Genomic DNA, 25,705 nt, shown 5'->3' with positions numbered 1-25,705 from the left:
AAAGGAGGTAGTTGGCCTTGTGGAGAATACAGAGCTTCTGGCAGGAAGTGATGCTGTGGGGGAGACTGTAAGATAATTTCTCCTTGATTTAAGTGGGGCCTCCTGGAAGGAGAGGCTGGTGTTCCATTCCCTACTTGCAACCTGTCTATTCAGCCTTCTTGCTGATTTATTTCTGACTATATTTCAGGAGGGAATAAGAAGAAGATTGAAGAGAGACAGCAGGACGGAGAGGACAGGCCATGGGGCACTCTCCAGGCCAGACCTTTTGTGTAGCAAGGATGTGTATTTCTCAAGAGTCAAGTGGACTCTGTGGAAGATAAATGGTCTCAAGCTGTCTCACTGGCACACCCAGGAGACTGGGTGTACTGCTGGGTGCTGGCCATCAGGTGATGGAAAAGATCAAGCTGGAGGTAGATCTTCCATGGAAACACATGGAGAGGAGAAGGTCCATCAGGCCTTCCCATATGTGCCCTGTGCAAGGAGTTTCAAACAAAGGCCAGTAAACCGGAGAAGCAGGGATCAAATGAGAGAGAACTCTAGCAGCGGTCAATTAAGAGATACTTGCTTCAACACAGAAGCCTGGTCTTGAAGAGGACACTGAGGAAGTGTCTGAGAGCCAGAACCCCGACTTGCACCTTCATACCCGACTCAAGCCATGAGACTGACACTTTGACAGGGTCTGCTTTTTAGTAACTGAAATTGACCAAGTGTCACAGTAGCACCTAAGGTGTGGTTAAGGAAAAGATTCAAAAGAGCAGTGATTGGAAAAAAAAATGGACTATTCTTATGTTCCAAAGCCATCACACAGAGAGGTCTCAACCAACTGATTATACTGATTATTGCTGGAACTAAAGCTCTTCGTACCGCACCAGCATTCTAGAAAGATTGTGTACAACCTATACAGATGAGTGAAATACAGCTCACGTGTCCTCAGCGAACAAGAAATGTTCTGTCGTAAAGTAAGAATAAAGCAGGTGGATCCTTGTAAGGTGAATGCGGATCCTAGTAAGGTGTTTCTTTCCCTGTTTCCCTGCATTGTCTATTGAGATTGACATTTTACCAATTGGAAATGATGGGAGAGTCTGGTTGAGAGGGACCTACTTCGTGAATTGCAAATAGACTAGCCTGTGATTACTAAGTTCCTAATGAATTGTTTTAGAATTGCTGAGTTTGAGTTGCCAGGAAGATATCCAGGACAGAGACGGAAGCCCCGAGGGCAGAGAGGAGCTGAAAACTGAGACCTGAATGTTGGGGAATATCATATGTATCAACCTTCAAAAGCAATCGTAGCTATAACACCATCACTGTTGTCCTATAAAATACCTTAAATTCTCAAGAGAGGCACTCGTGATACTAATTCGTGAAATCATTTCACAGAAAAGTTCTCATGTAATCCCAAAAGTAATGCACTTTAAAAAACAAATATCTGAATCAAAGAATTTTTAAAAATCTCTTTACTCTATTGTCAGTTACCAAAACAATGAAAAATTTCCTCTCAGCTTATTGGAAAAGTCCTTGTTGAAAACACTGACAAGAGATTTTATTTCAATAAATGTCTTATGTTGTGCAGCACGGTACTGCTGCCCTGCCTGGAAGCAATCCTTCCAAAAAGCAATGTAATTCTGGTATCTCGTTTAGTCAGCTCTTGCTGGGAATAAGAGAACTAGGCAGGTCCGTTTCAGCTTCGAGGTTTTCATTTCCACGTACTGTCGGGACCCATGGCCCGCGAGCCGCGCCTTCCCAAGTTCTGCGCACGAATATGAATATTCAACACCCGGTTCCAGGGCGCGCGCCGGGGGAGTACCCACAAGCCCCCGCGGCCCCGCAGGGCGGGGCGAGGTCACCCGCGCTCCGCGAGACCTTGGCCCCGCGCCCGGCGGCAGGGGCGGGGCAGCCGAGCCGCCCGCCAATCCGCGCTTTGCAGGCCGGGAGCGCGGGGCCGCGGAAGGGCAGAGAACACCGCCGAGCAGAGGACGGACACAAGCTCTCCGTCCTCAGAGTCCCCAGAAGGAAGCGGGGGAGGGCGAGAGACGACAAAAGGAAGGAGTCTGGGTGGGAATGTAGCCCCCACTTATCGCTGCCTTAAAGCGAACTCAATAACGCGACACCTAATAGCTTGTACGCGCCGCACAGCCTGACGGGAGCCTTAGCTTCTCTGCACAGGCTGCGCCCGCGACGCGCCCCTGGCGCCGCCCCCTACCGCGGGGCACGACGGGAGAGACGAGTTTCCCCCTCCCTCTAAGTCAACGGGCGAGAAGGAGGGAATTTCCGGCGTTTTGACCGTCTTACGGAAGGGGTGGGGTTAGCCCGGTCCCGCCCCTCACGTCCGGCGGGGGCGGGGCGAAGAGTGACAGCCCATCGGCCCGCGCTAAGGCCCGCCCCTGCACCGGAAGGAGGAAGGAAGGGGAGTCGATCACGCGGCTCGCGCAAGGTTACGTGACGCAACTTCCGACGGAGAGTAGAAGGGGGCGGGACCCTGGACGGAGGGGCGGAACGGGCCTTTTACCCCTCGGGTCACGCGCGGCAGGAAGTGGCGCCCACGGCAGAGTATTCGAGATGGGGACCACCCTGGACATTAAGATTAAAAGAGCGAACAAGGTTTATCACGCCGGGGTAAGTGGTGGTGGGTGGACCTGCAGGTTTTGTTGTCTCCAAGGCTCCGCACACTTCTTGGTGTCCCTGGGAGGGGTAAGGCGCGCCTCCAGGCGCTTCCCAGCCAGGTGCATCGCCGCCAGGTACGTCTCGCTTTCGTGGCTGGCAGCTCTATAAGCGGCCCTTGCCGGAGTCATCGCCGGCTGGGGGGCATGCAGGGCCGAGGGGCTGGCGCCTTAAACCTCCAGCTCGGCCTTAGGCCCCCAGGCTTGAGCTGTTGCGGTGAGCACTGAGGGCGAAGGAGCTCTGTGACTACACACTCCGTTCCCTCACTTCTAAGGTGAATGCAAAGTTCTAACGACAGAAAGGCGAAATTAACCTGGAAAGCAGAAATACGCACTTTAGGCCGTGGTCTGCTCTACCACCATACAAAAGTTCCTCATTTTTCTGGTGGTGGAATTTTAATAACATAGAGGAGGAATAGCATATTAAAATGCAAGTGAAAAAAATCTTAATTATGCCATTAACAAGTTCTGTGCCACTGGCTCTTAACCTCATTAGTTTCCTAATTTGCCAAGTGAGAATGCAAGGTTACTCTACCTCTAACACAGGGAATTTAAACCCTCACTGTACATCAAAATCAGTCACAATGGGGAATTTAAAACTATGATGGCTGGGGTCTCACCCCAGGAGACACCAGTGATGCTTATATGCAGCCGGAGTTGAAACAAAGCCAGGTCTCACACTCTGTGGAATGAAACTGAGAGTGGTGGTTAATCATGTAAATGCAGGGAGGTCTCAAAAGGGATGCTAAAACCTTTGGGTGCAAGATACTTGGGGAAACCTGATATTTACACAGATTCAAATAGTTATGTCCAGATTATTAATTACAGAGGGAAGAGGCTTTCTTTATAATGAAGGAATCTGATCACCACCACCCTAACCAGCAGTGAATACCACCTTACCACCACCACTAAAAAGACATCATGTTCTGGCATGGAACACTGAGAAGGACACAACTCAACTCTGTAGTATTCCTGCTAAAAATACTTACCTTAGCTCAGTTCATAAGGAACCAGTCAGGCATATTCAAATTGAGAAACATTCTGTGCAGTAATTGGCCTGGATTCTTCAAATATGAGAGTGTTATTAAAAAGACAGGAGAACTTATTTAGATTCAGGAGATAAAAGGGATGACAACTAAATACCATACATCATTTTTGATAAATAAATTTGGACATGGGCTATATATTCAATAAGAGTTTTGTAATGGTATTAAAGTTCCCAAGTATGAGATTTGTATTTTCATTATGCTGAAGTATTTAGGAATAAAGTGTCATAATAACTACATTTTAAATGGTCCAGCCATAAATTCGTAAATTGTGTGTGTGCGCGCACCTGTGAGGAGAAAGAAAGCAAATGTGCCAAAATAGTAATTGGTGACTCTAGTCTGTATAGGTCTACTTTGTATTTTTTCTCTTCTGTTTTTTTAATAACAACTTTATTGAGATCTAATTACTATAAAATTCACCCTTTTAAAGTGTACAGTTCAGTGGTTTTAATATATTCAGAGTTGTAGAGCCATCACCATCATCTAATTTTAGAACATTTTTTATCACCCCCAAAATAAACCCTGTACCCCTTAGCATCATTTCTCATTCCCTCTCCCTCTTGGCCCCTGGCAATCACAGATCTACTTTATGTCTCTCTGGATTTGCCTAATTAGGACATTTCATATAAATGGGATCATACAGTATGTGGCCTTTTGTGATAGGCTTCTTTCACTTAACATCATATTTTCAGTGTTCATGCATGTTGTAGCATGTTTCAGTTTCTCCTTTGCTGAGTAGTATTCCTTTGTATGGATATGTTACATTTTGTTTATTCAGTCATCTGTTGATGGACATTTGGGTTGCCTCCATGTCTTGGCTATTGTGTATCATGCTGCTATGAACATTCTAGGGCAGGTTTTCATGTGAACATATGTTTTCATTTCTCCTGGATATATACCTAAGGGTGGATTTGCTGGCTGATATGGGAGCTTTATATTTAATTTTTTGAAGACCCACGAAACTGTTTCCCAAAGCATCTGCACAACTTTACACTCCATCAGCAGTGTATGAGGGTTCCAGTTTTTTCTCTACTTTGTGTTCTCATTACTTTTCTGTAGCTTGGAAAATAGCAAAATAAGAACCGGGGGAGGCAGTGACAGGCAATGTATAAATTGAGTTTTAATACTTATTGTTTTCCTTCAAAAGTCTGCATATTACATTCAGAGATATTACTCTAGCTGAGATGCTGAGGTGTTTTCTGTGGCTTAAAATATGGTACAAGTAATGAAAGGTACATTTTAAAAAGATGAAGAAATGAAATTTTCAGTTTGACCCAGCTGGAAATCCCAGGCTGGGACCACTCTTTGTGGGTGGTGAGGTTGCAGGTGGCGTCAGCTCTGCCCACCCCGTGCACATCCCTTCGTTCCAGTATTAGGAACAGAATCTGTGCTCATTGACTTGCGGCTGTGTTTCTCAACTATCAGGCATTTTTACACTTAATGCACTTTACACTACCTGCCTTTTAAAAGGAGACCTTATATGACAATTGTAAAAGAAAAACCAGTATAATTTCTCATACATAGAGGGTTGCTCCGTACAGCTGACCCTTGAACAACGTGAGGGTGCCCACTCCCGCGCAGTTGAAAATCTGCATATAACTTCTGACTTCCCTCAAGCTTTACTAATAGACTACTATTGACTGGAAGCCTTACCAATAACATGGACAGTTAACACATATTTTGTACATTATAGGTATCACATACATTATTTTTATGATAAAGGAAGCTAGAGAAAAGGAAATGTAATTTAGGAAATCATAAGGAAGAGAAAATACATTTGCAGAGCACTGTTCTGTATCAGTTCTGTAGTTTATGTTGCCTGTTTATAAGATGAATTCTCTGTCAGTAACTACATCAATATTGTCTTCCATGATACAAAACACAGTGTAGATGCTGTATGCATTACTAACACCAGACATCAAAATTCAAAAGATTATGTGAAAAAGAAATTTATATTTACAGGTATAATAATTCATACATTGATAAGGAAGAAGCAGCAATATGATAGCTTTATGATAGCCCAGTGTAATCAGTACGATTGCTTCACAGTAGCCTGGCCTGTACACTAATGAATGAATTGTTGTAAAATTATTAAACTGTTATTGCATACACTGTTTCAGTCATATTCACAATGTGGTATTGAAAATGTTTTACATTAAAAAAAAAGAAACCTGTGTTGATAGGTTGATAAACAATTTCTCCAATTATGAGAGAGGCATACTATATGGTAATGTAATTCCTTGAAAGCAAAGTTATAAAACAGTAAAAAAAAAAAAAAAACTAACACGTCAATTTTATATTGTTACCTTGTTCCTATGTAAGGGTAGAGAAGCATCCGTACAAATTTTATGCATTCATGACATAGCTAACTTTTTCTTCATTTTTTTTTTTTTGATACTCCTAGGCTATGTGGTTGGTCTTGCGAGTTTTTTCAAATTGTTGCAAATCTCCAAACATTTTTCCAGTATATTTTATTGAGGAGAAATCTGCAGTGGACCCACACAGTTCAAACCCTTGTTGCTCAAATCTCAACTGTATATTTTTTTAATTTTGGGGGGGAGGAGGTAATTAGGTTTATTTATTTTTAGAGGAGGTACTGGTGGTTGAACCCAGGACCTTGTGCATGCTAAGCATGTGCTCTACCACTTGAGCTATACCCTACCCCCTTCAACTGTCTTTTTTTAAAATTGAAGTATAGTTAGTTACAATGTGTCAGTCTCTGGTGTACTGCATAATGTCCCAGTCATACATATATAGACATATATTCATTTTCATATTCTTTTTCATTAAAGGTTATTACAAGATATTGAATATAGTTCTCAACTGTATGTTTTTTAAAGCCAAAAATAAGAATTATGAAACCAATAAATCTAATCATTTGATAAAAAGATACACTGGTTGTGATATGCCATGACTTAAGTGTTAGTCCATCATCTGTGATTCAGGCCAGGTGGAGTAGGTGGCTGGCACTGTCAGGGCTGCTTCCTAAGACCCAGGGGACAGGACCCTGGCTGGCTGGCTGCTCGAAGAGGTCTCAGTGCCTGCAGACAGCCCATGTTTCAAGCCTAGTTTGCACCATGAAAATGTGAAGGGAGTCCTCTCTTCCTCACCCTCCCCTGTGGCTGCAGGTGGGACTAAAAAAAAAAGTTTTCAGTTTTCTCTGTACATCTCAACAGCATTGGTAAAGATTCAGTTCCTAAGGGGGAGGGTATAGCTTAGCAGTAGAGTGCATGCCTAGCATGCATGAAGTCCAGGGTTCAATCCCCAGTACCTCCATTAAAATAAATAAATAAACCTAATTCCGCACCCCTGAAAAAAAAAGAAAAAAAAAGATTCAATTGCTAAAGGTTTGACTCATCCATGGGTCTGCCAGAGCACAGCTCCTGTAATCCTCATGGTTTGCTTGAGGTGGCTGCCACCTCTTTTAGCCTGCTTCTTAGCTTGTAAGTGACTGTCATTCAAATGAAACATGTTTGTCCATGTCACGACAGTCTTATGTTCCACTGGAAGCTCTTGGGAAACACTGGTGTTGGGTTTTGTGAGCCTGGCAGCATCACCCCCATTTTACTGATGGGAAAACTGAGGCCTGGACAAGTTAAGGAATTTGCCCAACATCACCCAACTAATGACAGCCTGGATTCCAACTCAGGTCAGTCAGATTGCAAAGCATGTGCAGCCAACAGTCTATTTTAACACCTCCCTAAAAGTCCCCATTCTTTTGGTGCAAAATGGAGGAATTTTAAAGTGGGGATAATTATTAATTTCCTAGGAGTACTATGAATAACATTGTAATATTTCAATTAAAAAGTTGCTATGTCTTCCTCTCAGCAAATGTGCTGCTGATTCTTTTCCTTATCTTAGTTGTGAAATGGCTTTGATTCTGTGAACACCAGGGAACCTAAGTTATGTTTGGGTTTTAAATTGTCATTCGAGTTTTTTTCCTAGAAAAAGATGCTCATTGAAAAAATGATGGAGTTTTTTTTTCACAGTTGAATCATTAAAAAGAAAATAAACATAACATATGCCAAGTTAACAACTTAACATTTTACAGAAGGCTGGAAAGTGAAAAGTCAAGTTCTTCCTCTCTCTGGCCCCCTTTTGTGTCCCTGGAGGTATCCGCTGACAGTTTGTGTACTCTTCCAGACATTTTCAATGAGTAATATCTGCACATGTAACGTAGACACACACACAAAACTTGTTCTTTTTGCTTAACAGTGTATCTTTATCTTGGATGCCTTTCAGTATCACCACAGCTTCATCCATCTCCTTTTTAGACTGTTACTTAAAACAAACATTCAGCCAATGTCTGTTGATCTCCTGAGGCTAACAGGTTTAGAGAGAGATGGGTAAAGTCATAAAGGTACCAATGTGCTCAAATGGGTGGGCGCATTTGTGCTGGGTGAGGAGTGCAGGGCAGGATGCAGTCGTTTTGGTGGACTGGGCCCTTGTGAAGGTGATGTTCCAACTTAGTTTTGAAAGCTAAGTACCTGGCCAGGGTCTCCATCCCCACCTGGCACCATTTGTTTCCATCAGGAGGAATAGCGTGAGCAAAGTGAGCAAGAACTAGTGGACATTGCGAAGCAGTCTGAGTGCAATAAATGGCTTCTTTTACTTTAGTCCCCACCTTTTAACAGTCATTCATTCTTACCTAATTTGATAGTAATTTTTTTTTACATTTCTTTATTGAGTTATAGGCATTTTACAATGTGTCAATTTCCAGTATAGAGTGATAGTAATTTTTTAATTAAATTTTTTATTAAAGTATAGTTGATTTACAATATTCTGTTAGTTTTAGGTGTACAACAAAGTGATTCAGTTATACATATTCTTTTCCAGAGTATTTTACATTATAGATTATTACAAGATAATATTGTTCCCTGTGCTGTACAGTAAATCCTTGTTGCTTATCTATTTTACATATAGTAGTTTGTATCTGTTAATCCGATACTCCTAATTTAGCCCTCCCCCTCTCCCCCTTTGGTAACTGTAAGTTTGTTTTCTGCCTATGAGTCTGTTTCTATTTTGTATATAGATTCATTGTATTATTTCTTGGATTCCACATATAAGTGGTACATAATATTTGTCTTTGACTTACTTTACTTGGTATGATAATCTCTAGGTCCATGCATGTTGCTGCAAATGGCAATATTTCATTCTTTTTTATGGCCGAGTAATATTCCATTAGACACCCCCACACAGACACCCCCCCATCATCTTCAACCAGTCATCTGTTGATGGTCATTTGTGTTGTTTCCATGTCTTGGCTACTGTAAATTGTGCTGCTGTGAACATTGGGGTGCACGTATCTTTTCGAATTGGAGTTTTTGTCTTTTCTGGCTATATGCCCCAGAATGGGATTGCTGGATCATATGGTAGTTCTGTTTTTAATTATTGAGGAACATCCATACTGTTTTCCATTGTGGCTGCACCAATTTACATTCTCAACAGCAGTGTAGGAGGGTTTCCCTTTCTCTACACCCTCTCCAGCACTTACTGTTTGTAGGCTTTTTGATGATGGCTATTTCTGCTTGGTGTGAGGTGATACCTCATTTTGATTTTCATTTGTATTTCTCTGATAATTAGCGGTGTTGAACATCTTTTCGTTTGCCTGTTGGCCATCCGTATGTCTTTGGAGAAATATCCATTTAGGTCTTCCTCCCCTTTTTGATTCTTTTTTTTTTTTTTTTTTTTTAGTATTGAGTTGTGTGAGCTGTTTGTATATTTTGGAAAGTAACCCTTTGCTGGTGGCATTGTTTGCAAATATTTTCCCCCATTCTGTAGGTTGTTTTTTCATTTTGTAATGGTTTCCTTTGTTGTGCAAAAGCGGTTAAGTTAGGTAGGTCCTGTTAGTTTATTTTTGCTTTAATTTCTTTTCCCTTGGGAGACTGACCTAAGAAAGTATTGCTATGATTTATGTCTGAAAATGTATTGCTTGTGTTCTCTTCTAGGAGTTTTATGATGTCATGTCTTACATTTAGGTCTTTAGACCATTTTGAGTTTATTTTTGTATATGGTGTGAGGGAGTGTTCTAATTTCATTGATTTATGTGAGGCTGTCCAGCTTTCCCAACACCACTTGCTGAAAAGACTTTGGCGGTAATTTTTTAAAGTGACTTCACTATATTGTCTTTCCAGAATATTTATTTTCTTCTCCTTGGGTTTATCCTGCTCTTTTCTTGCTTTGTTTGTTTCTGTTTTTTAACTTCATAAGTTGGCTATTTAGCTTATTAAATTGTAGCCTCCTTTAAAAAATGCAGACATCTTTCTCTAAGAACAACTTTAGCTACACCCCATAAGTTTTTTGTTTTTAATAGGTCGGTGAATTACTGTAAAGCAAACACCCTTGTAACCCCATCCAGGTCCTGCAGGAGAGGGGCAGGGGAAAAGAGACAGAGCGGGAGAGAGAGGGAGAGAGAATGGACAAAGTAGACTCACTCTGCCTACATCCTGGCAGAAGACACTGCTGCCAAGAAAGGTGCTGTGACTTCACGGTTTAACAACCTCACGTTCTGTGGGTGTGGGAAGACCTCAAAATAATGCTCCACTGCCCTGTCCCTCAAGATTTGATCTGTAGTATTTTTATAATTGTAAATTAAATATCTTCTAATTTCCATTATGATCTTTGTCGCATGAGTTATTTAGAAGTGTGTGCTTAATTTCTGTTATAAAAACTATTCTCATAGTCTTACAGTGATTCCCAAATTTAATATTTCCATTTTAGAAAATTCCTTATGAGAAGTGTAACTGTAGCCAGAAAGTGAGATTGTGGTGGAGAAGAGGAATGTCAGGTCCTGTGGTCAGGAAAAGAAAGAATGACACGAGATTTTTTTCTATAATTCAGTAGTGACCAGTAAGTAACAGGCTACCAACACACTTCATATCTTCTGCTGTTATTGCACTGATTAACCTCTGTTGTAATTAGTTTGTTCTCTGAGTCTGCCTAACTAAAATAATTTGTTTATATTTGTATTCCTAGGCCTTTCAGTACCTGCCACTTGGTGCTCAGAAACTATTAAATGATGTTTGAAGCCTTAAAACATAGGCTTTAAGGAAAATCATAAGACTAAGAGTTTTATGAATGCATTGATCAGAAAGGGAAAACTATTGTCTTATAGATATGTTATGAATTTTGCTTTGTAATTATTATTCTAGATAAAAATTCTAGACAGATGCTGGTAAGATTCTTATTTTGACATACCCCCATGTTATACTTGAATACTCCTCCCTTACTTTTGCTTTAGGATGATCATTCTTAAGAGAATAGTTCAAATAAATATGGGAATGGGGACTTCAGAATTCCTGTAAATAAGGTTCTCTTCTCTCTAACTCAGAAAGAGAAGATAATAGAAAATTGTCCAAAATGTGGATCCCCGGAGTCTTCGCCACAGTTTGCACAGCTCGGAGAGAGCAGACCTTCCTCAGAGCCATGCAGTGTTGCCGTGCCACCTTTTCCCCGGGATGCCTTCTCCTTGAGGCTAGAAGCTTAACTTGTGTTTCCAGAGCTCCATGTATGATACAGGACAATCAGGAATGTGTAAAAAAATTCCCTAATTCCATGTTTCCAGTGAAAGTTTTAATATCCCATGAGAACACTCCACTGATACTGTTATTTATTTTTTAATTAATTAATTAATTATTTTTTTTAAGGAGTCTGGGGTTCCAGGTACCCTTTTTTTAAGGAGGGAGGTAATTAGCTTTACTCGTTTATTTTACTTTAGAGGAGGTACCGGGGATTGAACCTAGGACCTTGTGCATGCTGAGCATGCACCCTATCACTTGAGCTATACCCTCCCCCGCTTACTTATTTATTTTTAAATTGAAGTATAATCAGTTACAGTGTGTTAATTTCTGGTGTACTGCATAATGTCCCAGTCATGCACATATATGCATATATTCATTTTCACATTCTTTTTCATTAAAGGTTATTACAAGATACTAAATATATAAATATAGTTCCCTGTGCTATACAGAAGAAATTTGGGTTTTTTTCCTGTTTTTATATATAGGAGTTAACATTTCCAAAATCTCAAAACTCCCAGATCTCTTTCCCCAGTAACTGTAAGATTGTTTACTATGTCTGCGAGTCTGTTTCTTTGGAGATGAGTTCATTATGATATCGTTTTATAATAACATATGGTGCCAGTACAGCCCTTCCTGACTCACAGATGGCTTTAACCCTCACAAATACTGAAGAGATGGCATTTTCCTTCCCATTTTATGGTTGAGAAGACTGAGACTCAGAGAATTCAGTAACATGCCAAGGGCATTGATACAAAAGTGAATATTTGAAATCATGTCTTTTTATTCCCAAGCCCAGAACTCTGTGTGCCTTCTCTAGGTTTTAATTTTCATCTGTAGGATGGGGCTGATACCTGCTCAGAGGTTTTGTTGTGAGAATGAAATGAGATAACATTTTAAGGCATTTATTACAGGGTCTGACCCAAAGTAGGGGCTTCAGTGGGGATGGTGGTGGGCCTTACACTTTTCTGTGATGTCAGTTCCCACTCAGAATTACTCCGCCTGCCTTGATGTAAATCATGTTGTTCGTACACCTTACAGATGGCACCGTAAGTGCTGGTCATCTGCTGTGCAGATGGTTGGATGTCTCTCCGTGGTGGACCTGGAGGAGGGGGATGCAGTCACCCACGAGAGCAGACAGAGATTATACAGCATTTTGGGCACTGAAAGCTGGGTGTGGTTTTGGTATTTCTGTGTACTTCTTTGCTTGGTGCAGTAGATGTGTTCCTGAACCAAACGTTTGACTCACATTGTAAATTATGCTTTATTTTCAGTGTAACAGAGAAGCTTATTGGTTAAAAGAACCTTGCAGTAAATCTTTTTGTAAAGTAAATATAGTTCATTTGTTTTTATAAGTTCATAATGGTTTACATTCTGAAATCCTGGCACAGGTACTCATGAAATTGACGCTGTTGAATATTACGGTGTGAAAAGCATAAATGGGAGATTTTCTGTCCAGCGTGGCCAGGTTTCAGAGATGAGGGATTTATGCACAGTGGGCTGGTTACTCTTACCACGAGAACTTCTAGATTTATGTTTTGTCTTATTTGGCTTTCATGTAATTTCTAGTTTAAAAAAAGAGAGATTAAAGTGGAAAAATCCTTTATATGCCAGTTTATTATTATGAAGAAAAATTGCAAAGTTAGAATGGTATGAAAAAAAGAAGCCTAACTGTCCTACTTTGTTCTGCTGGATTCTTGCTCCATGAGTGGTCAGTTACCGTGAGTGCTGGTGCAAATACTTGGGGTAGAACTTTCAGCTGGAAGAGATCTCAAGATAATCTTGTGGGAGGAACGAACCCTCTAAGGAACGCAGTGATCTAAACGTTAAGTGGGCCTTTTTTCTCACCAATAATCTAATACTCCTGAGAAGGCTGGTGTCCTCAGTCATAGCCCAACCCTGTATAATGCATGATGGTGTATTTTCAGAATCACCCAAGGCTGGTGGGACCCTGGGATGCAGTCAGTGTCCACGCAGTTCTGTTAGGTGTTTGTGGCGGCGGATTCTGCACTGGCCTGAGCATTAGCGAGGCCTGCCTGGCCGCTGTGGGCGGGTCGATTTCTAGACTCTGAAGCAGCTGGACAAGTCTCAGCCTGTCACCAGCACCCCTGAGACTGCCCTCCCCCCGCAGGCTGCTCTGACTCTGGCAGGATGCTTTCCTCTTGGTGCCCAGTCCCCAGCCCGGACCTCCTGACCTTGCATCGCCCTGGGTTCAGCCTGGACAGCCAGCCATGCCCTCTCTGTGGGCTGAAATCTGCAGTCTTTGACTGCCCCCCTGTCCCTGCAGTGATTGTCCAGTGGTTGTCCCCCAGTGCCGCACTCCTGGCTGTGCTGCTCACAGGCTGGAGAGTCAGCAGCATGCGGGCAGGTTTGGGGGAGATGGTTCCCCATCTCTGCACCTTCCCCACAACTGCCCCAGCCTGTGGGCAGAGCCCAGCCAGTCCCTTCTATAGATGTCCTGTCTAGCTCACCCTCCTTAGAGAGGGTCCTGGCTCTCAGCCTGCCCCGAGGTTCATCCTGCTGTCCTGCCTACCTGCCTCCCTGGTCCCGCTCCTCCCAGGCCCCAGCTCCCCACTGTCCCTGCACCTCTGCTCCCGTGTACTCCCTGGTCCCCATGCTTTCCCGTGCACCCTCTCAGCACAGCGGGCTCCAGAGAAGTTGTAAGTTGAGGCCACTTTTCCCTTTGGTCTCCATTTTCATCTCAGCTACGCTTTGGGAGTTTTTAACCCCCAGCTCTGAACATTTCTTCATTTCATTCAGAGATTTTAATCAGGTCATTGTTACATATAAATGCAGTTCATTTGCTGGACACAAATTGTGACCCCACCCCCACTCCCAGTTCGTGTTCTAGGCTTCATCTTCTGTTGGAAGAACAGATGTAGTCATGAGCCACGGACCAGGTGGGCTGACCTGCCTCCCCTCCTGGTGGGCTCACGAAGGCCTGTTTCAGAAGAACATTATTAGCAAATCAGTGACCACCGGTGTTGTGCCAGCAGGAAAAGCACAACATTCCACATCTTGGAAATGAACTTGGGCCTATTTGGATGGAGGGTTTAAGGAGAGGTCAGTTGATGCAGTGACTTGCTTCAGGTCCGTCCCGATCCTTGCATGGGGACCTTCAACCCAGTGTTGTGCACCATTGCGTGTTGTGCACTGTTACTCAAGGGTTGTGGGGTCCTGGCTCTTTTCAGATACTTTTCCAGACAGACACAAGCAAGTAAAGATACAATTTTTGTGCAATACTTTTTGTGAAGTGAATTCCTGTCAATTTCAAGTATTGTCCTCTCTCTGCACACGAGACTTTCTGGACGTGTTTATATGATGAGCAGCTCTTAAAAAGATGGCCTTGGTCTTTTTTGTCTATATGAAGAGACAGTCTCTCACTTGTAGACAGAAGAAAATTCAGGCTCAGAAATGATGCCTTTCTCAAGGTAATGGAAATTGTATCTTATCTTTCATCTCACAAACTACAGTGAATGTTTCCTCATAAACAGCTCAAGAAAATGAACAACATTGTTTAGGATAGATTCCACCTCCCCCCCAGATTCTAAGCAATGAGATTAATTAAGTGAAATCTTATAAAGCATTTTAATATATTTTTTAAAATAACTATAAAATCTATTACAATAGTTTGTTTTATAAGCAGGTAAAAGTAGAGCTTTTTCATTTCAAGTGATCCCCCTGCCCCCTGCCCTCCCTGACTCTTCCTCAAATCCCAAAGTGGCTGCAGAGGCATCTGCACACACCTAGGGCCCAGTGGTTCATGGTTTGAAAAGTACTAGCTATAGGATGTATTGACCAGCCAGAGCCAACAAGGTTGAAGTTTTTTTTATGTCAAATCATTTTATTTTGTTTTATGCCAAAACTTATAGGCCCTACTATTAACTTTCAGATATAATGCAGTGCATACAACCAGCTTAAAACATTTTGCTTATATTTCTTTTGTATACTGGAGAATTTAAGTCCAAAATGGTGGCCTCCTACTCCATACAGGTTATAGACCCACCATCCACGATTACCAAGAATTAACTCTGGACTGACTCTCCTTGGTTAGTTGTATGCCAGTTTCCTTCTTAAAACCTGCTTACCTGGGGTTCTTGGGCCAGTAGAGCCAGCAGAAACTGGTGGGGTCTGTCCAGCCTTCCCTGTTGTTCTCCTCCTGGTGTTTAAACTCACCCTGGGAAGGGCAGTATGAGATTGTCAGTATCCTTGGGCTCTTGATGGGAACCTATACCTGATTTAGCTGTTCTGACCTTGGATTTCTGATGCTCAGGAAGAGCTTGCCCTGGAGGAGATGTGAGGGTTACACCCGCTGTCCTCCTCAATGTCGGGCAGATTCCTGTGGTGTGTGATGTTGGCACATGTGCTTTCTAATAATGCTCAGTTCCATTAATCCTCACTACCCTGCCCCCAATGATGATATTTTTATTTATGCTTATGCTTTACTGTCACACACCAGGCATGAAGTCAGCCAAAAACTGGCCCTTCCTTTGTTTTATCAGAAAAGACCATTTCCCATAATCTTTGGGAAAGGAACAAAAGTCCCATGAATGGAAAAGTAAAGGCTAGACGGGGAGAAATTCCCCTCTTCAATAATAATCAGAAAAAAATAAACTTTTTAAAATTAAAAAAAAATGATATAATAGTGTTAATTTGACCATCTGTTTGGATCTTTTTAAAAAAGTTTCTATTTGTTTTGTTCATTAAAAAAAAGGTTTTAACTTGCTAAGAACCTTCAAGTGATAGGAAGGAGTATCAGGTGAGAAGTAGCACTCTCTGTCCCCGCTTCCCTGCTCCACGTGTCCTCCCCAGGATTAACGCTCCCCACTCCCAGCCTCCTGGGCAGGGGGCCCAGCAGCCTCTGAGCCAGCTGGAGCAGGGAGGCCACACCTATGCTGGGCTCTTTTGCCAGCTCCTGCTTTGGTCCGTGGCCTCGTTTGCTATAGGACTCACCGCTTGCCCTCTGTTCCTGGAGTCTGCCTGTGCCTTGGATTTGGATGACAGACTTGTTCTCACTCATACCTGAGTTCACTCTGGTTGGGATTCAGTTTGTTGGCCGTAGTTCATTATGTAAATGTGGGCTGGCTACTTCCAAGCCTTTTCTTTGGCCAACTGCTTGTGTTCCACGGTCATTTCTTTGGCCTACAATGAGGCCACCTCCCAGACACCCGCCGCGTCGCAGCTCTCCTAAACTCTTGGGTTAGAGTCCAGAGTCTAGTTCTTCCAAACGAGTGTCCACGCTTTAAAGTTTCTATGAGTTTTAATGTTATTGAAATCTGAAATCCAGTAATCTCTACTGATTCATAATTTTGCTAATATGTGGTATCTAACCCCTGAAACCACAGAGCACACTGAGATTTGATTTTAATATTCCTGCCCTAAAGACTTCATATTTACTTCTATTAATTTTTACTTTTTGTGGCTAGTATTGGCTATCTCATTTTGTCCCTTTCTTCTAAACTTTTATTCAGTGGTTCAGATTTCTTTACCAGACCCTCAAGAAAATTCCAGAACTAGACATTTCAGAGGTATCTCCATCAGACAGTAGCTGTGATTTTTGTCAGCCCATTTTACTGACTATTTAGACCTGTACTTTTACACTTAGAAGAAGCCGGCTGTGTTTCGCCGTGTTAGCACAGCATCAGAATGCAGTACTAAGACGCGAGCCCCCTGAGGGCAGGGGCTTTGCCTCTTGTTCACTGTCTTATCCCCAGTGCTTGAAACAGTATCTGATGCATGGTAGGTAGGCATGGCAAAACATTTGTCAAATGAGGGATGATATTATTTCTTCTGTTTTAGCAGGAAATATGTAAGCCACACAAATTAGTATCTCTGTATCTTCATACAGTTCCATTGCTAACGACCAGTTTTTTACTTAAATATTAATCACTTTTAGAACATGATCCTGTTGTCGAGAAGGTAGGGTATGTCTTTCTATACTTGATTGTCTTTGTGGGTTTCTTACTTGAGATGTATCACACGCAGTTGAACATGTGGAGTTTTCAGTGTAGAGTTCTCTGAGACCTTAACCATCATCATAATCAAGATATGGAAAAGTTCTGTCATTCCCCCAAATACCCCTGTGTCCTTTGTCCTCAGCCTCTTCTCCCCACCCCCAGACAGGTAGACACTGATCTGCTTTTAGTCCCTGTAGTCAGCCTTTTGCAGAATGTCACATATATGGCATAAATAAGATTTGATTCACAGCCCTTTGAATCTGGCCTTATCACGGAGCATAATGCTTTTGAGATTTGTTTACGTCAATGTGTTATCAGTAGTTTGTTCCTTTTAGTTGCTTGGTTGTCTTCCCTTGTGTGGATGCACCACTGTTCATCCATTCCCCTGTTGAGGGACACTTGGGTGATGATGAATAAAGTTACAAGGAACATTTGCGTGCAGATTTTTGTGTGAACATAATCTTTCATTTCATCTGAGTAAAATCTAGGAGTGGGATTTCTTGACAGCATTGTCCTGGTGTCCGTGATAGATTGGAGATGATGCACGTTTTCAAGATTCTCCTTTCTGGAACCTTAGTAAACACCACACAATATTGGCCCATTACTTCATATGTGGAGAAATATCCAGTGATTCCTTATTCTGTTTTCAAACAAGGCGGAAGACAGTTGTTCCACAGGGTAGTGGAGATGGGGATACCTAACACATTGAAGTCTCTTTAATGTTTCTGATTCCCCTTTTCCCACCAGCATGGGTGTCTAAGTGCTACTAAGAAGGACTAGAGTGTTCCAACAAGCAGTTAATGGTCCAGCTCCTGTTCTCCCGCCTGGCCCGGTGATTTACCTTGTGATTTCTTTTCTGTGTTACTTAACTCCTTGACGCGTTTGATTCCCTGTCAGTAAATGAAAGGGTGGCTCACTCTTGGCGTAGAGAACCTCTAGACCATGTGTGGTGTTAAGAGTCCTGCAGGGTTCTGAGGGTAGCGCTGAAATGTTAGCAAGGGAGGGCTTGTTCAGCTACGCAGAGGACTCTTGGGGATAATGATGGCTATCGAGGCTCCTCAGTGCTTCTGGGACCATCAGAAAGGAAAGATGCTGCAGAGAGAGCGGCTGAGGCATTGACTCAGAGGCTCCTACTTCCCTAGCAGTCGTGTTCAAGTCCAAAGTTAGAGATAATCCCAAGAAGTGTGACTCTGCCATACATCCTTTAGATCTCCCCAGCAAGACCACTAAGCCCTCAGGTTGTCAGCGTTTGAGGGGCTTAGAACTTTGTCCATTTAGGTGTGGAGGCCACCCATCCTGGGATTTATCTTATTTTAAAACTGATTTCTTATGTGACTAGTCACAGATGGTTCACAATTCATGAGTTTCAAAATGGATGTGTCTACCCCCCACTGTCCATCAAGGTCCCCTCCCTTGGGGCCATTGAAAGCTCTCAATTTCTTGTGATTCCTGCCAAAGATACTTTATGCATATACAAGTAAATATGTACAAATGGTCTTTTTCTCCCCCTTTTTTCCACAGTGATGCAGTATCCAGCCTTTAAAAAAAAAAAAGCGTATATGTACTAATGTGAATGAATGATCGCCAAGATATTGTTAAAGGGAAAACCCACCACTTTCCTAGTCACTTTAGTGAGCAAATATACCTGAGGAAAATTCCTCCAAGTGGAACTGCTGGGCCTGGGTGTTTGTAAAATGTTTTCGGTGTTGCCAGATGGCCCTGGGAGGTTGTGGCATTCTCAGCGTCCCCCAGCAATGGGTGAGAGTGCCAGTTGCCCCTTCCCTACCATAACATGATCATATGTTTTGATCTTATGCTAATCTGATAGGTGGAAAATGGTACTTAGGATGGTTTTAATGATCATTTCTCATGTTACTGTTAAGACTGAGCCTTTTCTCATGGGCTTAGGAGCCGTTTGCATTTCCTTTTCCGTGAAGTGTTCACATCAGTTTTCCTACTAGGTTGTTTGAGTGGCTTTTTTCATTTATTCTTTAGGAGTTCTCAAGATACTGGAGAAATTAGCCTTTTGCCTGTTATATTAAGTTGCATTCTTTCCCTAGTTGACCATTTATGTAGGTGAAGTTGCTCATCATCACGTTTATGTAACAAACTGGTTTTGGTTTTATTTATAGTCCTATTTATTCTGACTTTTGAATCATTCTTAGAAAGGCTTTCCCCACTTTGATATGATAAAAATCATTCTCCGTGGTTTCTTCTAAGATTTTGATTGTTTGATTTTTACATTTAGGTCTTTGATGCATTTAGTGCTTTAAATTTTTTTTTAATTTATTTATTTGTTGGGGGAGGTATTTAGGTTTACTAGTTTTTTTTTAGAGGAGGTGCAGGGAATTGAACCCAGGACCTTGTGTACACTGAGCATGTGCTCTACCACTTGAGATATACCACCCCGCCCCCTATTTAGTGCTTTTTGTGTACAAAGGTTTGCAGTATGAATCCAGCTTAATTATTTTATTTTATTTTATTATTATTTTTTTTTTTTTTACCAGTTCTCTTCTGACCAGTTTTTTCCCCCAGATCTCTGGCTGGTTTTCCAGCATTTAGTGAATTTTCCACCTTTTCCCTCTGGATTTAAAATGCTACCTTTATCATCTCTTAAATTCCCAGACTCTGGGTCTGTTTCTGGAGTTTCCATCCTGTTCTATTGATCTTTCAGCCCATACATGCCCTGCACACACTTCGTAAGTTACTGTGGTGGTGTGATGTCTCATAGGGCTAGTCCCCCTCATTTCTCTTCATTTCAGAGTCTATTATTCCAGAAGGATTTTAAAATCAGCTTGTCTGTCTCATCCCACTCCACCTCTAAAAACATGCACACACATAATTCTAATGTTGTTTTCTTTGCCTTTATAGACTGACAGGGAAAGACTGACAAGTTAAGGGTGTTAAAACTTCCTGTTCAAAAACATGGTACAGCTTTCCATGTGTTTCTTTTGTGCCCTTCAGCTTAGTTTTCATCTTATCAGGGTTTTAGACATTTCCTGTTAAGTTGATTTATAATATTCTAACTTTTTGTTGTTTTGGAAATAAAGTATTTTTCTTCCAGCGTATCTTCTTGATGGCCGTTGTGTTCATGTTGCCTTGTTGATTTCTGTGTGATAGTTTTGTACCCCGCTGTTTTCCTTCCTGAAATTCTCTTTGTGTTGATAGTTCTCAGTAAACTGTCTTGGGTTCCTCTGGGCATGCAGTCATGTCATCTATAAATAATGATAGTTTTACCTTCATATCAATTCTTACCCTTCCTTCCGTTCCTGGTTTGATTGCATTAACTAGTACTTGTAGTGCGTTAACAGTGGTGATGGTGGTCGTCCTTGTTTTACTCCTAACTTAAATGGGTTGTATCTCATTTCCCATTAGGTTTGATGCTGACTTCAGGGTAAGGAAATACCCTTCTATTTGTATTTTACTAGGAATTTTGTCAATAAATTTTAGCAAGTGACTTTTCAGCATCTATGGAGATGACTGTACGATTTTTCTCTGTAGAGCTATTAATGTAGTGAATTGTATTAATAGTTTTCCTCAGCGATTGAGCTATCCATATATTCCTGGACTCAATCCTACATAGTTATGGTATAATCATTCCTTTAAGTTGCTTCTGGATTGTAGTGCTAACATTTTATTTAGGACTTTTGTGTTGTTATTTATAAGTTAGAAAAATCTAGTTTTCTGTGTGTATGGGGGGTGTGTGTGTAGATTTTGTCATACTTTGGTGTTGTTATGTTTGCTTAATTTTCTTTTAAAGAAATTCTTTCCTTTTCTGTGTTTTGGAGTAGTTTAATGTTGGAGTTTTCTGTATTTTACACATTTGGGTGTGAGCTGTGAAACTCTCTGGGCCTGGTGCTTTGGAGGGGTTTATATTATAACTTCCTCTGTTTTTTTCTGTGGTGATTGATTTGCTTAGGTTTCCTGTCTCCTTTGGAGTTAGTATGGGTAAATTATAATTTCCTAGAAAAATAATTGACTTTACCAACTTTTCAGATTTACTTATGTGCACTTAATGTGTTCTCTAATCATTATTTAAATTACTGTCTCTTTGATATCTCTCATTTCTTGATTAGAATAATTTGCTTTGCTATTTTTTTTCCTAAAGAAAGACCTGTTGGGCTTATTTACAGACTAACTTGGTCAATTTTTGTGAATATACCATGGACATTACAAAGACTGTATTCTCCATTTTCAGGGTGTAGAGTTCAGCCTGTTGTGTGTAGAGTTCATTTAGTTATGCCTTATTGATGTGTCACCTCGGTGCCGTGTATTTTTTCTTCTTTTTGTCCTCTCCATTGTCATGAGCTCAAGGGGGTAAATTAACACCTCCCACAATGAATGTGTGTTACTCAGTTTTCTCTTTGTATCCCCTGTAGTTTCTGCTTTGAGTGTTGATGCTGTGTTATTTGATCCTCGGACAGTGATGCCACACGTCTCTACAGTGAGCTGCGCCCTCTAGAACCATGCAGTGCCCTTCTCTGTCTTGTTTAATCCTTCCTTCTCTGAACTCTGCCTTGTCAAATATTAAGATTACAACCCACGATTTAGGTCTTCCATTTGCTTATCCTTCCTTCTTCAGCCTTTCCAAATCCACCCTCACCCCTGCTGTTTTTAGGGGCTTCTCTGTCGTACAGCATAAAGTTGGGTTTTACTTTGAGCTATAATCTGAGTGTCTGTTTTTTAATAGATGTTAGTTTAGCCCATTTATTCATGAGACATGTTTGGCATTAGTTCTGTCATTGCTGCTTTGCAGCCATTTGGGGGAATTGTTTTTAAGTAGCTTTTAAACCAGCTTCCTCTCTATAGCCTTATTTTCTTTGTATGATTTTCTAATAATTTGGAGTTTTATTTGTTATAATTGTTACCCATAAAGGTTTTTATTGTACCCTCAATCTTCTGTTTTAGAGGTTATTTATTAATTCTCTACTGTGAGCAATGATGAAATCAGTATATTTCCTCTTCTTTCTTTCTCCCTGCTCTTCTACCAACTGACCTTAGTTATTTACAGATATTACCTTTGTTGGTGTTTACCTTTGTTGACTTTATTTGTACTATGTTATTTGACTTACTAACTTTAAACCAGGACTGGTCACATCTCTGTGATGATATGAATGTGCTGTTTATCTGCCCTGTCCATTATGATAGCCACTAGCCGTACGGTGGCTTTTAAGCACTTGAAGTGTGGCTAGTGCAACTGAGGACCTGAACTTTAAATTTTATTTAGTTTCTACACTGTCAGGACTTGAATTTTGCATCCTGCTCTCTCACCATAATCATCACTTATCTCTTAGTCTTATTCTTACAGTTAAATGGATTCCATCCTCACGGTTGGTTCTTTTGACGCAGTGTTTCTCTCCATCCCTTGAAGAGTGATAGTTCACTATCTACTAAATTCTTCAAGGGGGCTTTTCATACTGTGCTTCTTCTGGTTTTGTTTGTTTGCTTTTGTACACTTAAAACTTCTTTTACATGTGAGTGATTGTTTATGTAGGTATAAAATTCTAGGATCACACTTTGTTTCCTTGAGCATCGTAATGGGTATTGCTGTAGTTTCATTTTGAATTGCATTTTGCCATGAAGAAGTCTGATTTTTTTCCCTCTCTTATAAGTGTCTTTTCCTTTCCCTGACTCCTAAAGTATTCTTTCTTTTTTTAAGTAGGATAATTTTACTTGAGTCTTTTTCTTAACCATTCCTAATTCATTTGCTCTTTCAGTATTTGAAAATTACATCAGTAAATATTTGTTGTGTTCTGTTGTTTCAGTTTTCTTTATAGGAACTTCATTATGCTTATGTTCGGTGTTCCTCATTGTCTCTCATATTTATCATTTTTTGGCGATTCTTTTTAATTCATTCTTAAATTTTCACCTGATTTGTTTCAATTTTCTCATTTTTGTCCTGTATATATTTTGAGCCTCTTTCAGTTTTACCTCCTTTTCTGTGATGGTTTTGTTTTATTTTTTTCCTTCCACTTCTTTTCTGAGCTTTCCTTATATTTTTTTTTATCTCTTTCTGTTGCCTCATCATTTCATCATCCCTGAGCTCTTATAGCTCTGTTTTGTGTTCATCCTTTATAAAGGCAGTTGCTTCATTACACTTTAAAAATACACAGTGAGATGCACGTTCACAATTTTCATCTGCTTGATGGTGCTGTTTTTTCTGGTGAGTAATCATTTATTCATTCAGTAAGCATCGAGCTCCTACTCCTGCAGTCACTCTACCCACGTGGCATTAACATCTTGGAGAACAGGTGATAAAACAGGTAAGTACTTATGTAGGATTTTAGAAGATGACAGATGGTACAGAGCAAAGTCAGGGAGTGGGGATAAATGAGTGCTGTGGAGGGGTTGAATAGGAATGGTCCAGGGAGGCCTCACAGAAATGCCACTTGGATTTCTCTCTCTCCTTTCCACACCTCCTTTTAAGTCTGTTATGTGTCCTGGGCTCCTCTGCTGGTTCTTTCACTATCTTCTTGTAGAAGATGAATTTATGCTGAGACCAAGCGGGCTGAGGTTTTATGTGAGTTTCTGTAACCTTTACCCCCGCTCCCCACATGAGAGAGGCAGCTGGGAGGTTGTTACAGTTCCTGCTGCCCTGTGGGGTGCATTTGGGGGATTCCTCCCTGGGGCTGCCTCGTTTCATCTCTTGACCACGGTCTCCCTGCTCAGTCTTCACTCCACTTATCTCACAGTATTTAACTCTCTCCTTATTTCGCCAAAAATGCAGTTTGTGGTTTTGTGTCTTGTTCTTTTGGATGATTTCCAGGAGGCTGAGTAGGGGGATGCTGTCTCGGCGCCACCATCCTCAAACCCAGAGTCCCGATTATGGGTTTTGCATTTAAGTCCAGAGAACAGTGAATAAAACAGTTGTGGAGTTTGCTAGGAGCCTTTTAGGTCTAGAGAAGACAAAGGAGTCAGAGTTAGAAACCACAGTCTCCTCCCATCCTTGGGACACACTCGGTGGCGGTTTCTGCCAGGAAAGCCACACGGCTGGAGGACGGGGAGACCGGGAGCCCTGGCGTGCCTTCTCCCAGCCTCCTCTTTCAGTTTGTGTTTGAAGATGCCGCTCCAGCCCTCCCTCTGGATTTGACTCCTCCAGGCCGAGACCCAGGCGGACCTGCAGCCAGCTCTGTGCGGTGCTCCCCTTGGATGCATCCCCACCTAGGGCTCAGCTGAATTTTCGGGATGCTGGTGGGATCCAAGGCGACATGGAGGTCTGCTGGGTTGTGTCTGCTCCTTGCACTCGAGTGTGGGGCCTGTGTGTCTTGTCATCTGTGATTCTCAACCTTTCTCAGGGCCAGGCTTCTTGGTGACATGACAAAAGCTGTGGCTCTCCTCGCTCAAACTCAGCACACATTGTACACCACGTCCCTGATTCGTTGCCATCCTGACATCCAGGAGCGGCCCCTCTTTGAAATCGTGGCCCTCAGTGAGGGACCCCAGCTTATCAGGTGGAGGTGTCAGTGAGGCATCCTCACTCTCCAGCCCTGATCTTCTTATCTCCCTGCTGAGCCTTCCAGACAGAAGTCTGAGCTGGAAGTTCTTGGTGAGGTCTTGGGTTCTCCTTAATTTCAGTTATTCAAGTTATTCTGTCCTCCTTTCCTGGGATTGATCCAGAATTGCCTGGTACACCTAAAACTGATACAGTGTTGTATGCCGATTATATCTCAATTTAAAAAAAAGAAACAAGAAGTGTCTGTTTTCTCGCTACCATGGATATCAATTCTTTGTTGAAATATCATCTGTTTCCAAAATTCTCGGCTCCTTGGGCTATACTTGGACTAATTCTTTTGTCCTTTTGTTGGTAGGAGTAGAATGGACCTGTATATTGTTAGTATGCCAAATTTATCTGCAAATATTTTGTTAATCTTCTTTCTTAATTAAACCCAAAGAATAAAAGAGTCATAAAATATTTGCTCTGCCTGTTTCCAAGGTATTTCACCGCTTTTTCCTTCTTTTTTTTTTATTGAGTTATAGTCAGTTTACAATGTTGTGTCAATTTCTGGTATACAGCACAGTTTTTCAGTCATGTGTGGATATATAAATATTCATTTTCATATTCTTTTTCCCCACGAGCTATGCTTTTTCCTTCTTATGCTGTAGGGATTAAGGAAGGGAACAGTTTTATGGATGTCATGATTATAATATGCTTCTCAGTGGTCAGCCCAGATCCTGTTCCCATGAGAGTAACTGAAAATGTTATGGTTAAATAGAAGCACAATTACCCTCAAGCGCCATTGTGTTGTTTATTTGATAAAGTTCATGAAGTTGTTTTGTCTAATTTTAATTTTGGGACGTTCTAGTCAAGTATGTTTTTAAAAATATACAAGTAGTTTTAAATTTTTAAAAATTAATTTTTATTTCATTGAGGTTGTACAAAAATTAATTAATTTTAATTAAATTTAAAAGTTAAATTAGTATTTCAGAGGAGTTTTCATTTAAATTTGCTTATGAGCTTTTTATGTTAAGAACAAAGGAGTTGTGCTCCTAGAATTCTGCTTAAAATTGAGCTAATAATGTTTGTTTTA

At 41.3% G+C, this 25,705-nt stretch overlaps 1 protein-coding gene across 1 annotated transcript in view; it reads left to right on the top strand.

Annotated features, from left to right (window-relative positions):
- The first annotated feature begins 2,446 nt into the window (after positions 1–2,446).
- VPS26C (VPS26 endosomal protein sorting factor C) overlaps positions 2,447–25,705 on the top strand; it is a 49,436-nt gene continuing 26,177 nt past the window's right edge. The window contains exon 1 of the mRNA XM_010980974.3: positions 2,447–2,613. Coding sequence (XP_010979276.1) covers positions 2,557–2,613 — 57 coding nt within the window. The 5' untranslated portion in view covers positions 2,447–2,556. The remainder of the gene's footprint in view (positions 2,614–25,705) is intronic.

Source organism: Camelus dromedarius, chromosome 2 (assembly GCF_036321535.1).
Source record: "Camelus dromedarius isolate mCamDro1 chromosome 2, mCamDro1.pat, whole genome shotgun sequence".
Lineage (NCBI taxonomy): Eukaryota > Metazoa > Chordata > Mammalia > Artiodactyla > Camelidae > Camelus > Camelus dromedarius.
This window is presented reverse-complemented; position numbering and strand designations above follow the sequence as displayed.